General features: G+C 47.7%; 3 protein-coding genes across 4 annotated transcripts; 1 reads left to right on the top strand and 2 right to left on the bottom strand.

Annotated features, from left to right (window-relative positions):
* Positions 1–820: 820 nt before the first annotated feature.
* LOC104584727 (mediator of RNA polymerase II transcription subunit 8) lies at positions 821–3,476 on the bottom strand. 2 transcript variants are annotated; one of them, XM_010240193.3, is made up of 7 exons: positions 3,182–3,476; positions 2,900–3,024; positions 2,281–2,405; positions 1,994–2,177; positions 1,789–1,896; positions 1,506–1,575; positions 821–1,075 (listed from the first exon to the last, which is right to left on the bottom strand). In XM_010240193.3, exons 1-7 carry the CDS (start codon positions 3,391–3,393, stop codon positions 955–957), a joined length of 945 nt encoding a protein of 314 aa, XP_010238495.2. In that variant the 5' UTR covers positions 3,394–3,476; the 3' UTR covers positions 821–954. The 2 variants fall into 2 exon arrangements, with proteins under 2 accessions (XP_010238495.2, XP_024310726.1); XM_024454958.1 differs by having other exon boundaries at positions 1,801–1,896.
* Positions 3,477–5,849: 2,373 nt separating this feature from the next.
* Positions 5,850–7,768, bottom strand: LOC100837207 (probable E3 ubiquitin-protein ligase ARI5). Its single transcript, XM_003576783.3, has one exon. The coding sequence runs from the start codon at positions 7,656–7,658 to the stop codon at positions 5,940–5,942; it is 1,719 nt and encodes a 572-aa protein (XP_003576831.1). The 5' UTR covers positions 7,659–7,768; the 3' UTR covers positions 5,850–5,939.
* Positions 7,769–10,580: 2,812 nt separating this feature from the next.
* On the top strand, positions 10,581–16,042 carry LOC100840064 (NADPH--cytochrome P450 reductase). The gene is made up of 18 exons (XM_003578586.4): positions 10,581–11,140; positions 11,272–11,331; positions 11,421–11,497; positions 11,728–11,785; positions 11,877–11,960; positions 12,061–12,097; positions 12,408–12,477; positions 12,651–12,845; positions 12,926–13,018; positions 13,130–13,358; positions 13,457–13,540; positions 13,612–13,763; positions 13,854–13,950; positions 14,572–14,721; positions 14,824–14,901; positions 15,166–15,288; positions 15,369–15,482; positions 15,660–16,042. Exons 1-18 carry the CDS (start codon positions 10,829–10,831, stop codon positions 15,738–15,740), a joined length of 2,094 nt encoding a protein of 697 aa, XP_003578634.1. The 5' UTR covers positions 10,581–10,828; the 3' UTR covers positions 15,741–16,042.
* The last annotated feature ends 50 nt before the right edge of the window (positions 16,043–16,092 follow it).

Raw genomic sequence — 16,092 nt, 5'->3', positions numbered from 1 at the left:
TGAACAAACTTGAATCTTTCTTCATTAGCTCATGAATGCATGTCCTCTGAGAATCCAATTATCCTCTCAGAACAAGAAACTTATTTTTATTTTTACACTACTACACCCTCCGTCCCATATTAAGTGACTTTCTATTACATGTATCTAGACGCTTTTTAGCCATAGATACATCCATATTTGGACAAATTTGAGTCACTTAATATGGGAAGGAGGGAGTACAAAGAAAGGCCTTATCTAACCATTTGTGAGTTTGAAGATGCCTGTGCAGCAGTAAACATTGCACTGTTTGCAGCTCCAGTGAACTGGCCCGGATGACTTCTCAGCTGATTTCCTTGGTTCAACTGGCTCTGTGACATGCCTGGTTGCATGCGTGCAGCCTGCATCTGCCTATTCTGAAACTGTGACAACGCTTGTGCTTGGCTGTATTGCATCTGCTGTTGGCCAGGGACCTATAAAAGGTTTTCAACACGAAGTTATGAACTTTGGTGAAAACTAAAAACTGGGAAACTGTAAATGAATATAGAACAACAAAAGCTGTCAATAGTAAAATTGCCTGTAGTTTTTGTTGGGACTGCCCTTGTAAATCCTGTAACTGGGAAACTGTGTTCTACAGGAAAGGTGTGAATTCAGTGAGCACCAAAATGAACAAGCTAGAAGTAAATGATGTAGAATTATCGCAAGACAGCAGAACGGAAAGCACATGATATATGCCAAGAAAAATACAATATTGATGCCACTGTCACAAGCAGGGCTCAACGCAGACATAACCATTGGGGGAAAACTTCTTGAGAACTAAAAGGAAAAATTGCCTTACCTGTGTTAGCAACCCAACAGCTGAGGGCCTCAACTGCTGCTGCTGCTGTTGAGCATGCAGCTGTTGTTGCTGAGATGCTTGCATCAGCTTTTGCCTCTGCTGCTGCGGTGTCAGATGTTGCTGGGGCGAAGGGGTATTCATCATATTGGTGCCTGACCTTGGGGAGTCCGCATACGGCATTGGTGGAGTGGATACATTTTCAAAGTTAGGGGTTCCTGCAGTTCCAGGTGATGGAGCAGATCTGCCAAGTCCTCCAGATGCCTGCAAAAAGCAGTATCTGAAGATTAAGATAAAAAGAGCAAATATTTCTCTAAATTCAGGTTGACGATTACTTTCTCAATCCTCAAATGCAATCATGTTTTGATGTTCAAAGGAATGTACCCTAACCAACACTTACAGTTGACGATTACAATGAATGACAATATATATGGCCGACAACGAAACAGCAAAACAACACCTTGGGGAGAAGATTAATGCCGTGCAACAAAAAATGGCAAACACCGAAACAGCAAAACAACACCTTGGGGTCTTGTGGAGAAGATTAATGCCGTGCAACAAAAAATGAATCAAGCATATTTGCAAGTCTCCCTTCCATAACTCAATTGCTTTCAGCCCAATGAGCAATGAGATGGTCTATGATAATTTAATAATATTACAGATGTTGATACTGAATTACTGATACGATACAAACCTGCATTGCGCATTTCCCTGGGTGTTGACAACATTAGGCGTAAATGTTGATGTATTTTTGGGATAGACACCTGCACGTATGAATAGAGGTTAGACGCTGATGCTGAAGTGTTTAATGCCACATCTTCAACGCAAATGGCTATGACGCACTTGATACCAGCTAATATGGCATTACGAATTTCCTTTCCATAGCATACAAACTTGAAAGAACTCATAGATGCCGTAACTCAAAACAGTCAATGGAACATGAAAAAATGTGGAAAGATAACATGATCTAATAGTACCAGAATTATCACCAAAGTTATGAGCCCCGTCTCCAGAAGGAAGCACTTCCATTAAATGGCTAGGAAGAGAAGAATGTGGCTGCCTTTGGTCTCCCGGTACCTGCAATCCTGAGTCAGATTATAACATCATTGAAGCCATAATATGAATAGGAGAAACACAAGAGGTATTTATTTTGGAACTCTGGTAAAAATTAATATTTTTCACCTTCACCATAATTTACTGCTGCTCTAAGCAGGCCTTCCTGCTCCTGTATCTTTGCAGCCTGTGCCTTGTCCAATGTAGGACCAAGATTTGCCCCCTGACGGGTTCCTAGACCATAAGTCTTACGGCATTCTGCAATTACTCTCTCAGCAGTTTCACACGCACTTGCAATCATATCTATCCTAGCCTGAAAGGAATAGCACCAAGTCCCATTTCATTTAACAGCCAGTCAACATATCAATCAACTACAGTGTATGACAGGTTTGCATTTTCCAAACTGCATTAATCACCTTTAATTTTTCCATTTGTGAAGGCACAGGTAGATTCGTTATTCCAGACAACAATTGTTCCCTCTTTGTAGTTTCCTCAATTTCCATCTCAGGCAAGAGCTTCGACGACAGCATTACAGGCAGTACTGCAATACTCATACAGGTTAAAAGGGAATAAAGATGTGATACTAGTAGCAAATGAAGAATCAATGTAAATCAACATGTCAACACTAAATTGCGATGCATCACAACCATCTAGTGTAAAACTGAACTACCATTTTGTTAGGTCATTTGCTACTGACTCCTATCATCCTTGTTTGCCCCAGAAAAGACATAAAAAAATTAAGGTGATACCAGTATATGTATTGAGGAGGGTTGTTTTAGATGGTTTCTTCCTAATATTTGCAGTTCCACTTACATGCTTATACCATTTTGTTTTCAGGCCTAATTGAAATTGACGTCTCTGAATACATTCACAATCATCGACCCTCACCACATCTCTTGAATTTGGCATGTCCCACCCAGAAAAGGTTCCATTCCGTAATCGAAACATCAAGTGCATTCATACATTCTTGTGATCACCTAATAATCATGACATCTAAAGAGTTAAAGAAAACGAGGTTTCAGAGAGATTGCTTACTTGAAGCGTTCTCGGCGTTGACGTTCCTGGGGTACACCACGAATCCCTTGTTCACCTTCTTGATGTCCTCCACGATGTTGAATAGCTCCATGCTCACCATGGAGAACTGCCCGAGCACGTCCTGCTTGCCAGGCACCAGCACCGCGAGACAGCCATACTAGTCAGCAATAAATCGTACAGATGCAGTTACTATACACAGACCGAATCACCGGAGGATCCGAAACCCTAGGGCTTCACTCCGGGCAGCAGCAATGGAGGAGAGGGGACGGAGGGGGGCGGTACCACTTGGGGGAACCGCCGGGGGTGGTGCGGGCGATGTTGTTGAAGTCGTCGATGATGCGGGAGATGGCCTTGTAGAGCCCCACCGCGCGCGCCCGCATGCCTTCCAGGTTTAGCTGGTGGTGCACCCCCTGGTTGAGCCTTTCCGCCCGGGGAGCTGCCGCCTGCTGCTCCCCTGCCGGCGCCCCGGCGGCATGTGCTGCCGCTGCGTCCATCTCGGCGGCCGCAGCCGGGTGGTGCTGATGCGGAGGGGGAAGGGGGGAGCCGTCGGGAACTCAGGATATCTGGCGGAGCAGTTTCTGTTCAGCGAGAGGGTCCTGACTCCTGTCCTGAGCCCCTGGTAGGTGGGACCGATCACTCAAACACTCGTTTCCCAAGCGAGAAATAGTTTTTTCTTATTGCGTTAAAAGAATACAGAATTCCGAAATTTGAATTGAATCTCAAATTCCAGAAAAATACATACTCGCTCCGTTTCAGAATGGAGGGAGTATAATTTTTAAAATATAATACAGAATTTTGAAATTTGAACTGAGTCTCAAAATTCCAGCAAAACACATAGGAGTAGATAATTTTTTTGAAGAAACACCTACCTTTATTTATTCAAAAAAGGAATTAAAAAGATCAAAAAAACTGAAACAAACACTGAGAACATATATCGCTGCTAAAATAAAAATTATATTAAGATTCTTAGAAATCAAAATCTTCATATATGTTACATGTATCTTGAAATCTTTCAATGCATGTGGCAATGAAACTATAGAAGATTAGACATGCACAATCTGGACTAACATCAAGTTTTGGATAGCCGCATGAGTCGCTCACCCAAGCTATAAACCCTAGGATCGCTAAACGCATTGTAACCGGAGACACACCTCTTGCTATGTAGATTGTTGAACCACTCGTTTATCGCTGAACCAACGAAGAAGAAGACCACAATAACCAAAATACAACCCGTGAGATCCACCAGCTCCATAGAGAATACCTTGTAGACTAAGCCAGATCAAGGATGGAGCCGGGAGACCGTTATTGGACGCCGCCGCGAGGACACTGAAGAAGGTACACAAACTGACCAGGTGTTGATCTACATAAGCCGTTGCTCCGGCGGCTCTGTTTCGAGCTGAATCAATTGCTTGAAACTCGTCGTTTTAATATCTTGGGAGTAGCTAGTCCAGGACTGTGTTTGTGTGCTTTTGCCGTTCCCTCCATGTATGTTTCGGCTCGGTTTTTCTCGTACCAAACAAGCCAATCCTCTGAACAAATCGTAGGAGTTTCCTGCTTCTTCGACGGTATAAACTTTTCTAAATGATGATGGCAACGGAAGATGGGGAAAAAAATGCGACTAAGAGAAGTTTTCATCGCCATCATCATCGTGCTTCGACAATAAAATGCTAATCTGATTTGGCCTCGATGGGCGATGGCGATGAGGCGCATGGGCGAACCATGTGCAGGTGGTATCGTGTTCTAACGCAGTAAATTCCATCGATCCGACTGCAAGTATTTTGCATCTTTGACCACAGCATGCGACTTGTTGGAGGGCTGGAAATTCGAATTTCGAGCTCCCCGCTATGGAACTTGGTCTACCGATCCTCCTCGCAAAGCGCAACGAACGAACCAACCACCTAACGGCCAACGGCGTCATTTCATCCGCTCGCCCCGCTACGGCTAGCAAACTCAAAGCTCTTAAGCTCGCCACCGCGGCGCGTGGTACAAACTAGTACAACGTAGTGCTTGATCTCACCAAGAAAGATCCATTGAAGTTTTACGTCGATCGAGAGATTGGGCATGTCTCGCACGACGCCGAAGCCGGCGCCGGCCGTGGCCTCCACCGGCTGCTCCGGCCTCATGGCCTGCCTCTCCCTCCACCGCCGCCCGCCGCCTAAACGAGGCGAGGAGCACTACTGGAAGAGGATGCAGCACTTGGAGGAGGAGATCGCCAAGCTGCAGGGGACGCGCCCGGCCCCGAACCAGGACCAAGACCAGGATCAGAGCAATGGCGCAGCCGCCGCCAAGGCCACGACCTCCTAGCGAAGTTGATGCCCATGAAAGACATCGCCGCCAACCGGCACGCCGGCCCCGGCGCCGAGAGCGTGCGCAAGCCGGCGAGGCTGGGCTCGGGCGGCGACTTCCTGGAGGCCGTCCTGTTCAGCGCCATGGACAGGATGGAAGGGCTGGCCCTCCAAGGACTCAAGATCCAGATGAAATCGACAGCAACCCAAGCCATGGCCGCCGCCGCCGCGGACGTTGCGGACAGGAAGCGGGACGAGACGGATGATGGCATGGTTGTCCAGGTGGTCCTGATGCAGGCGAGGGACCCGGAGCGAGGGTACGAAGCCATCGGCGACCCCATGGTCGGGGTGCTGGAGGCGTCTCTCGGGAGGAGGAAGGACGGGAAGGTGAAGGTGGAGGTGCTGGGGCTGCACGTCGCCGGGATCAACTTCGCCTGCGGGGACAACTGCAGAGCCCTGATGTGGAGCGCTTCTCTGAAAGAATGCAGGGGATCGCGGCGTGCCGGTACAGGCGGCGGCCAGCCAAACTGCGTTCGGAACCCGGATCTGGCCTTCCAACGATAGATATTTGCATATGCGAGCTTGTAATAATTCTTAGATTTCCAAGAGGTTTATCATTTTTGTATGAAAAATAAATAAATAAATAAATAAATTTCATCCTGAAGCAAGCACCACATTGCATACATCTTTGAAATTCTGCTTGCCTGATCATCTACTAGTTCAGTATGATGATTGGACTAAAAATTCGGGTACATTCATACATCATAATCGTCGTCATCAGAGCCTGGAGCAGCAACAGCAGCAGGGGTCTTGGTGTAAGCAACGGCGGTGACCTCGGCAAGGTCGTTCTTGAACGCCCTGGCGAGGTTCTCGAAGTGGTTCCTGGTCACCAGCGTCAGGCTGGCCAGCTTCTCCCTGTACGCCGCGAAGCTCCCAGCGGGGTCGTCTCCTTTGACGAGGCCGGCCCGCTCCTCCTCGGCGCACCCGTGCAGCCGCTCCAGGGATGCCTCGGCGTCGCTCTGCAGTGCCTCGACGAACTCCAGCTTGGCCGGGTTCTCGAGGTAGTACCCGTAGGCGTACGTCCACCGCAGCATCCGCCGGCACTCGGCCACCTGCCTGTACGCGGCCGTCAGGAAGTCCAGCTCCGTCTCCAGCACGCCGAACGCCTTGGCCAGCGCCTCCGACTCGCCGCCGGGGGAGGACATGGCGAGGGCCGCCATGTCCTCGCGGGCCTTTTTGCCGGACCGCTCGTGGGCCGCCCAGCGCTCGTAGTAGTGGAGGTAGCGGTCGACGGAGGCCTTAGCCTGGCGGCGCCGGAGCTCGTCCTCGCTGGCCTTGCCCTGCGCCCTCTCGGCGTTGTAGCGGTTGCAGTCGTAGTATCCGCCGTCGTGCTGGCCCTTCCATGGGCCGAGGCAGAGCCAGCAGAACTCGTGGCGGCACGGGTTCGAGCAGGTCATGTGCATGCAGCCCATGTTCTTCTCGATGGGCCGGCGGCATTCCGGGCAGTGCTTGGTGTTGGCCAGGACCCAGTTGGCCGTCTCCGAGTCCGAGGCGTGCTTCTCGATCCAGGCCCGGACGGTGGCGCAGGGGACGGGCCGGTGGGCCTCCTCGCCGCAGGCCAGGCAGAAGGCGTGCGCGCAGGCGCACGTCACGTCCAGCTGCTCCCTGCAGGCTTCGCCCTCGAGGTAGCGGACGGCGTGGGCGCAGCCGGGGGCAGGGCACCAGCGGATGGACCCCTTGCTCTCTTCCACAAAGGAGCGGAGGGCGAACTCGTCGTAGCGGCGCGCGTCGTCGGGGTCCGCGGCGGAGGAGACGAGGTCGCGGGCGACGGCGGCGGGGCAGGAAGGGTCCGGGCAGCGGAGGGAGAGGCAGCGGGCGCCGTCGGCGACGGCCGCGCGCAGGTAGCCGCGCCAGCAGCCGAGGCAGTAGAAGTGGGCGGCGCACGCGGCCGCGCGCATCTCGCCGGCGCCGTGGGCGTCGAAGCAGATGGCGCAGGTGAGCGGCGCGGGGTTGGTGGCGCAGCAGCCGGAGCCGGAGCCGGGCAGGCCGACGGCGTCGCGCACGCGCTGCTCGCCCGAGAACCAGCGGTCCTCCACGGCGGCGGCGCTCCACTTGCAGTGCCGCAGCACGGCGGCGGCCAGCGCCGGCGGGAGCAGGGTCAGGTCGGCCACCCGCGCCGTGTGCTCCTCCTGCAGCGCCCGCAGCGCGTCCATCGTCAGCACGCCGTACCGCTTCTCCCTGCTCCGCCTCGCCGCCATGGCGTCTTCGTCTTCTTCCTCGGTCTCCTCTTCGCCACACGAAGAATCGCCGCCCCCATCATCATCATCGTCATCGTCGCTGTACGTGAGATCGCCGTCGCTCTCATCGCCGCCGCTGCCGTAATCGGAGGCGGTTCGGGAGCTCGATTGGTCGTCGACGTCCTCCCACTCCTCCGGGCTGCTGCAGTACTCCTCTTCTTCGTTGGTCGATGCCATTGCTGTGTGCGTGCCTGAGATCTTGGACGGGCGATTTCGTGGGGAGGGTTGACGGCGTGATGCGGAGCTTAAATATTGCGCGTGCCCCTTGTCGATCACGAATCGGGTTAGGGCTTGATCAATCTCCTAATCGGACTGCTTTCTTCGTTTTTATTTCTCCGCGGACACGCTTTGTGATGAACAAACTTGCGCCGCGAGTTTCCCTCGTCCCACAGATTCAATCTCCCGTTTCCCGGATCTAAGTCGGTTCCCTAAAACCGACATAATGGCTGGCATTAACAAAATCGTACTACTCCAGTGTTGATATTTCTTTTAGTACTAAAAAAATGCCGACATAAGGAAACCTTATTTCTAGGTATGTTTTTGAGAAACCCCTTATTTCATCACTATACTCCTCCTGTTTAAGAACAGAAAATCGTTTGCCAGTACGAAATTGGCAAAAACTAAACGACTTATAAGAAGAACGAATATAATGTAGTTCGGTCACTGTATCTAAAAGTATGGTCTTATAAGAACGCAGAACAGTTTTCTAAATAAAGCGCTACTACTACATGAATCAAATTGAGCTGTTTTAGTACTTGGTACAACATGTTAAGATGACACGTGTATCTCGCAGCAATCAAACAAGTCTCACTCAACTGGAGTATGTTTCAATCACAAAGAGCAGTCTAAGGATTGTACAGAATGATCTTGTGTCCCATCTCATTACAGTTTTTAATGGATACATGAAACTGTTCACATGCATCCACACTTGCACAGTATAAAGGCATGGTGCTTTGCTCCTCATCACCTATTCACATCCTTAACAAATGTAACAATGTGGTGTGTGTGTGTGTGAAAAAACAATCATTGTAAACTAATTTTTTTTAGAAATGTACCAGCTTGCCCTCCTCCCCGATGTCCACCGAGAGCATAGCCAGCCATTTGTCTATAGCTCCGCCAAAAGATTGACGAAATATCTGGTCATCGGGTTTTCTCACCCAGGTAACGGTACGGTAGACTGTATAACTACCTACTGCACAACAATTTGGTCCTCCTGTGCTGGACTATCCGACATGTTTTGCTCCCTTTCCACCACAGTTTTGCCCTCATTGTCAGGGAAAACTTCTAACTGCACCGATGGTGCAATCTTGTTGACTTGAAGCCATGTTGCTTCCCAACAAGTGTTCTCCCCACTTGCGCTCGTATTTGACAGGATACCACTTGCTTTCATCACCAGCAATATGTTCTTGGGTAGCTCCGGGATAGCCTCATGTACCTTCACAGTTCTCCTCCCTCACAGCCTGACTTTCATGTACTTCTCTATCATCTCGAGGACTTCCAACCAAAGCTTGCCGAAACTGCTATGTGCAGACAAGTCTTTAAGCAACTGCAAGAACACCTTGCATGACAGTTTTACGGCATGCAAGAGGGACACATCCATGTTTCTGAAATCCTTTGGTGAGTAACTATGAGCTATCTCCAACAACTCAATCGAAACTGGAACACAATATAAAATGACATCAACCATGCTGAAGAAGAAACTGATATCCCATCAACTACTAAGCATGTGTGTAAACACAACATGGCATGGTTTCTCACTTCCTCACCCTGATCCATGCACACCTTCCTTAGTGCCTGCACAATCACATCTCTGTGATTCCTTCCAATATCATGTCTGCTTCACCACCGGCTTCCTTGACCTCACCCGACCAACTTGTAAGGCAATTTCCCGAGTCGGACATTAGGTTCAAAGCATGGATAGATCTTTCTGCAGGTCCAAGCCAAGATTCTTCAAAGTGCCTTGAAGCCTCCACTGAAAGGATGAAGTCGGCAAGTGATCAATACCTCCTTCGATCCCACAGAACTCACAGTCAGTGGATTCAAACCATCATCTCTTGCTAAGATTATCTCTAGTTAAAATTCCATTCTTAACAGCAAACCTCAAGAAGATCCTAAGTTTCAACAACAACCTAAGCTTCCACAAATGACAGTATTCTATACGTCCTGCCTAACTTTAAGCATCTTAGAAAACGAGCTAATTGAAAATACTCCTGATTTTGTAAGTTTCCAGATACATCTATCTTCTAAATCTGTCGAGTGAATGTCTCTAAAAGTATGCAGTAGTTCCATCCACATCTCTCTCGTCTCATCTCTAGGGATCCTACACCGCCAATCAGTCATGACCACCTCTGCTACTGAATGAAAACGTTTTTATGCTAAACCATATAGCGTAGGAAATTTAAGGCACAAAGGCATCTCCCCAGTCGGCCAGTGTTCCTCCCCAAAACAAGTTCTTTCTCCCTTTCCAATAATCTTTCTACAACAGTTAATAAAGATGCATTATTCCTCGCCAGAAATGAGAATTGTCCACTTCTCTAGCTGCAAGCTGCTAACAAATTTTTCTTAATACATACTTAGCTCTAATCACACTTTGCCAATCTCCCTCCTCATCTAAAAATTTCCAAAACCATTTACATAGAGCGTACTGAACATGGATAGACCCCGCACGCACACGCACACTCACGGGCCAATCGAAAGTCAGAGGTCGGAGAAGACTTGTTGCTCCAATTCCATGGCCGGAATAGACTAACACGGTGGCTGTGCCACCTCAAATATTTGCACCCTTTTTCATAGTCACATGTTTGGCCTTCTCTCCCTTCTCTCTCTTAGTTAATTAGACAAGACATAATTAAAAGAAATATATTAAATGAAAGAGTGGACATGTGTGTGGTTTTGAAAGGGGGGCATATACTTAAGATGGCACCGTGTGGTTTGGCCGGAATAGACGTGCATGGTGGGGGCTCTTTTCAGCTGGTGATATCTCAACCACAAAACCGATCAGTAGCTCGGTTCAAAGTCCCACCCAAGCCCTTCCGTTCCGTTCCCGATTCTTCGACGGAGAACGGAGAAGAGAGGCGGCGCAAGCGCAACCACAGCCACGAGCACTTGAGCACGCCAACGAAACCAAACTTACTCGAGACAGGAACCATAAGATTTCCCGACCCAGCAGGAACCGAAACTGTCGCCGGGGCCGGCTGGCATCCGACCCGACCCCCCCGAGCCGCTCTTTCGACGGCGCAGCAACACAAATCGCCTCCGGCTCCGTCCGTCCGTCCCACAAACGCCCACGCGCACTCGCTCACGCACCGCCCCGATCCCATCGAACGAAGAGCGCCGCCGCCGCCGCCATGGACTCGTCGGCGGCGCTGGACATGCTGGCGGCGCTGCTGACGGGCCGGGAGGGCGCGTCGCTCCTCGCGCTGGCCGAGGACAACCGCCGCATCCTCGCCCTGCTCACCACCTCGCTCGCCGTGCTCGTCGGCTGCGGCGTCGCCCTCTTCCTCCGCCGCTCCTCCTCCGCGGCCGGACCGCAGCCGGCGACGGCGTCGCGGCCCCTCGCCGCCAAGGCGCGGGAGAAGGAGCCCGACCCGGACGACGGCCGCCTGAGGGTCGCCGTCTTCTTCGGCACGCAGACCGGCACCGCCGAGGGCTTCGCCAAGGTTCCTGCCGCTCTGCTTTTACTTGCCACTCTCGCTGCCTGACTGTCCGCCTCGTGCAACCTAAGCTTCCCTGCTCTGCTATGCTCCTGTTGGGGGCAAGCTGATGCCTTTTTTTTCGTGTGGATTTGTAGGCGCTCGCGGAAGAGGCCAAGGCGAGGTACGACAAAGCCGTCTTCAAGGTGGTCGATCTGGTGCGGTTTCATCCCCAATTCCCTACGCCGCTACTTCAAACTCTCTTCTTTTTTGACCCCTTTTCTGATACGATTGATGCGTGTCTCAGGATGATTACGCGGCAGAGGACGATGACTACGCGGAGAAGCTTAAGAAGGAGATCATCGCATTGTTCTTCCTGGCCACGTAAGGATCAGCAGTTCCATCTGCAACTCAATTTAGTGCTTCTGTTACACCAGAAGATTGCTTGCTGCACCTGTTAATGAAGGAAAACATGCATATTTGTTCTGAGTTAATTACTACTCAGTAAAGCTGGGGTAGTCCCCTTGTATCTAAAAAACTGTTACTTTGTACTAAATCCAAGACACTTACTATGGATTGGAGGGAATAATTGATAAGGTATGTTGTTGTTGTAGGTATGGGGACGGTGAGCCAACTGACAATGCGGCGAGGTTTTATAAATGGTTCTCAGAGGTACAGCTACAATTCTAATTTCTGGGGTGTAGTTCTGGGTGTGCTTTTGTTGTGGTTTTATTCATGGCCGCTTTGTTTTCTTTGGGTACAGGGGAATGAGAGGGGTGAATGGTTGAGCAATCTCCGGTTTGCGGTGTTTGGCCTTGGAAATAGGCAGTATGAGCATTTTAACAAGGTTTGTCTGCTGTTGTGCCTCTACATTGTTCTGATGTGTATATTTGCTATAATTTGTGCACTTGTGTTGATCTTTCTCGTAAATATGTTCTCAATTGAAGATTGGAAAGGTTGTTGATCAGCTCCTCAGTGAACAAGGTAACCAAGGCAGAATGACTATTTCATTCTTCTAGCGAGTTCACTTATAATTCAAAATTTTGACTCTGCCAAAATTATAATTTAGTTACAAATAGGATACAGCTTGTTTACTGCACTGAAAACACATTAAAACTTCTATGATGATTATTATTCCAAGATCAATTGAATAAAACTAAATATGCCTGAACAATTTCAAGCTAGATATCGTGGACTGTCTGCAACATCCTTCTTGTTACATATTTTTTTTCTCCTAATTTTGCTATGTCCTTTCATTTGCTGGTGGTTAACTTTGTCTGTCATACTCTTCTAGGTGGCAAACGCATTGTTCCTGTTGGTCTGGGAGATGATGATCAATGCATTGAGGATGACTTCAACGCCTGGTATGTACCACAATGAGCTTAACCTGAACCTGAACAGTTGAAGAATTGACGTAGACTTTGATTCGTTGGACTTTTCTCGTGTATTGTGCTCTTGTTTGTGCACATAGCTGATCTCAACATTTGACTTTGTTCTTTATGAATCAGAAGCTAATGCCTTGTTTCTTGAAATAAAGGAAGGAATTGCTATGGTCAGAATTGGATAAATTGCTCCGTGTTGAGGATGATTCTTCAGTACCACCAACTCCTTACACAGCTGCTATTCCGGGATATAGAACTGTGTTCGTCAAACCAGAGGATGCCGCAGATATCAACAAGTCTTCCAGTCTTAGCAACGGCCAAGCTGTCTATGACATTCAACATCCGTGCAGGCACGCAGTTTTTCCTTCTATGTGGCTGGGCCCAGTACTTTGGCTGCGGTACAATGAAACTCCGACCTTTTTTTTTCCAGGGCACACGTGGCAGTGCGACGGGAGCTTCATACGCCAGCTTCTGACCGGTCCTGCATTCATTTAGAGTTTGATATTGCAGGAACTAGCCTCACGTAAGCATATTCGTTGATCTAGATTTGTATTTTCTGAAAATAAGAGTAGATGGACAAAGATTATTTAACTGGTCTTTAGACGGCTGACGGGTCTACATTTTCCATTTGCAGATATGAGACTGGAGATCATGTTGGCGTGTATGCAGAAAATAACATCGAGACCGTAAAGGAGGCAGAAAAGCTGTTAGGTTATTCAGCAGATACAGTTTTCGCAATTTATGCTGACGAAGAGGATGGCACTCCACTTTTTGGGGGATCTCTTCCACCTCCTTTCCCATCTCCTTGTACAGTGAGGGTTGCCCTTGCTAGATACGCCGATCTTTTGAATTCACCTAAGAAGGTGAGTTTTTGTTTTGCATATTCTTTGAAGTTTTAACTCATTAGTGTTCTATGTTTATATTTGTATTTATTTTACTTTTTCTCGATGGTTCATTGCAGAGTGTTTTAATAGCTTTGGCTGCTCATGCATCTGATCCCAAAGAAGCTGAGCGTCTAAGACATTTAGCATCTCCTGCTGGAAAGGTTGGTTTGTAAGATATGTTCATACTTTCTGGTATTTGTGTTGTGTTCCTCACATGGATTTCATTGGGCAGAAGGAATATTCTCAATGGATAATCTCAAGTCAAAGAAGTCTCTTGGAAGTTATTTCTGAGTTCCCATCAGTGAAACCTCCGCTCGGTGTCTTCTTTGCAGCTATTGCTCCTCGCCTGCAGCCGAGATACTACTCAATATCTTCCTCACCCCGGTACCCTGCACCACTGTGATTGAAACAATACCCGTATACTTAAGCAAATTGATCAGTCACTCAAGATTCATAATATTTATATTGTTGCAGAATGGCACCAACAAGAATTCATGTCACGTGTGCACTAGTTTGTGGGCCAACGCCTACTGGAAGGATCCACAAAGGAGTTTGTTCTACTTGGATGAAGGTATTACTGTCACCCTCTTTTATGCTTACAACACAGTTTCTTTGTTTCTGTTCATTTTTCAACATTTCAACTGATGTCAAGGTAATGGATTTTGACCCTTTTTGCTTGCTTTGATGTTTGAATTCAACCCCCAATTGTTCAAACTAACTTCAACAAGTTGGAAGCAACTTCATTCTTTTACCACTTGAGAACTCCATATTGAATACCAAGTTCAATGATGTTGGAATGAAAGTTTTAGTTCAATTAGCAGGTTTTTCTGTACAAAAAAAGAAAGATGGGGTCGACTGGTTATCTTCTCATTACCAGTTCTCAGCTTCTCATTGTGAACTTACCCTGTGTGGCTGTGTCGGTAAAAATCAATTGATATGAAACAGCTCATTTGTTCAATGATGTGAGACGTGACTCCATGAGGAGTAGATTTTTTTGTCCACAGTATGACAGAAGTTCTTGTCATATAATGTTTGTATTTATTTCCATTTATAGGTGGTGAACTTTGGGATGTGTGAATATACTCATTTCAAAATCATAATGATTTATATGTAGTCAAGTATAATCCTTCGAAGTATTTCTCAGTGGCCATCATGTCATCTAGTAAATATTTTGGTCTGACAATCCTTGCAGAATTCAACTCCCTTGGAAGAGAGTGAAGAATGTAGTTGGGCTCCAATTTTTGTGAGGCAGTCAAACTTCAAACTGCCTGCTGATCCTACAGTACCTATTATCATGATAGGTCCTGGGACTGGTCTTGCACCTTTCAGGGGCTTCTTACAGGTTTGTTTTGTTTTCCCATTCTTCTTTTACACATTGTTCTGCAAAGCCTTGTCACTCTTTAGTAATGTTCACGTGCATATCTGATGCATCTGGCACTGGCAGGAAAGATTAGCTTTAAAAGAGATCGGGGTGGAATTAGGCCGTGCGATCCTCTTCTTTGGGTGCAGAAACCGCAAGATGGTATGACCTATATTTCTCTGCTATTCAGCTTCATCGAAACTGTCATGTTTTGTTAACCCTGCCAGCATGCCATAATTCCTATGGCATAGCAAACTCTTACTCCGCATATTACTCTGCATGGTTGTTTCCCTTGTCAGAGCTCCTTGTTATCTGTCAGGAAGCTTTTATGCATTTGCATTTTACATATAGTAAAAGATGCCATATATGTTCGAAAGCACTGTTTAGCTTGTCTAAAGTTGCCTGATCAATACTTTATTTCTTCAGGACTTCATATATGAGGATGAGCTCAACAATTTTGCTGATGCTGGTGCTCTGTCTGAGTTGATTGTTGCTTTCTCTCGTGACGGTCCCACAAAAGAGTATGTTCAACACAAAATGGCAGCGAAGGTAAATTGATTCTCGATATGCAATACTGTCTGTTGACCCGGTAATCTTTTGTTTTCTTGTCTCACCATTCGTCTTCTCAGGCTCCTGAGCTTTGGAGCATCATTTCTCAGGGGGGTTATATTTATGTCTGTGGCGACGCGAAGGGCATGGCTAGAGATGTGCATCGTGTACTACACACAATTGTCCAGGGACAGGTACTCTACCTTCCCAGAGTTAACAGTAACATGAGGGTGATCTAATCTCTAATCCTGCTATGTATCGAGAACTGTACTTTCTTTCCCCAATTGTGCGCTTTGACTCTGTAGTATGACACCCTGTATACACTGTGTTCTGGAGTTCCTTGTGGTTTTGCTGAATCATACACTTTGCAGGGCTCTTTGGACAACTCGAAGACGGAGAGCTACATGAAGAACCTGCAGATGGAGGGGAGATACTTAAGAGATGTCTGGTGACAAGTGCCATCCTCCTGTCTCTGCCCGGATTGAAGGTCGCTCCCTAGGAATTTAGCTAAACGATTAAACACTGGAATCATGCATCCGATCCCTGATTTTAGAATATGTTTGGCAGGAAAAATATACATGAGAGTAGGATCTTCAGTTTTATCTGAAGCATATATATATATATAGTCGGGTTGATTGTTCATGTACAGACAGGAACACCGCAGCTGGCTAGCTATTGTTTGTGGAAGGACTCATCATTGATTGTTGCGATCTCTGGAAATAAAATGGGCATTTGCATGAAAACTAATTAATCAGTTATTACTCTTTGGAGTGACAGTTGTGTAGATCTGGATGAGTACTAATT

The sequence above is a fragment of the Brachypodium distachyon genome, chromosome 4 (genome assembly GCF_000005505.3).
Source record: "Brachypodium distachyon strain Bd21 chromosome 4, Brachypodium_distachyon_v3.0, whole genome shotgun sequence".
Taxonomy (NCBI): domain Eukaryota; kingdom Viridiplantae; phylum Streptophyta; class Magnoliopsida; order Poales; family Poaceae; genus Brachypodium; species Brachypodium distachyon.
This window is presented reverse-complemented; position numbering and strand designations above follow the sequence as displayed.

Bases quoted from the DNA above. Each gene is read 5' to 3' on its own strand.
- LOC104584727 (XM_010240193.3), bottom strand. From the start codon at position 3,393: ATGGACGCAGCGGCAGCACATGCCGCCGGGGCGCCGGCAGGGGAGCAG. The intron at 1,576-1,788 runs GTACTATTAGAT...TCATACGTGCAG, and splicing joins TAACTTTGGTGATAATTCTG to GTGTCTATCCCAAAAATACA. The intron at 1,076-1,505 runs GTTTGTATCGTA...TGCTTTTTGCAG, and splicing joins CAGGGAAATGCGCAATGCAG to GCATCTGGAGGACTTGGCAG.
- LOC100840064 (XM_003578586.4), top strand. From the start codon at position 10,829: ATGGACTCGTCGGCGGCGCTGGACATGCTGGCGGCGCTGCTGACGGGC. The intron at 13,541-13,611 runs GTTGGTTTGTAA...TTCATTGGGCAG, and splicing joins TAGCATCTCCTGCTGGAAAG to AAGGAATATTCTCAATGGAT. The intron at 13,764-13,853 runs GTACCCTGCACC...ATATTGTTGCAG, and splicing joins TCAATATCTTCCTCACCCCG to AATGGCACCAACAAGAATTC.
- LOC100837207 (XM_003576783.3), bottom strand. From the start codon at position 7,658: ATGGCATCGACCAACGAAGAAGAGGAGTACTGCAGCAGCCCGGAGGAG.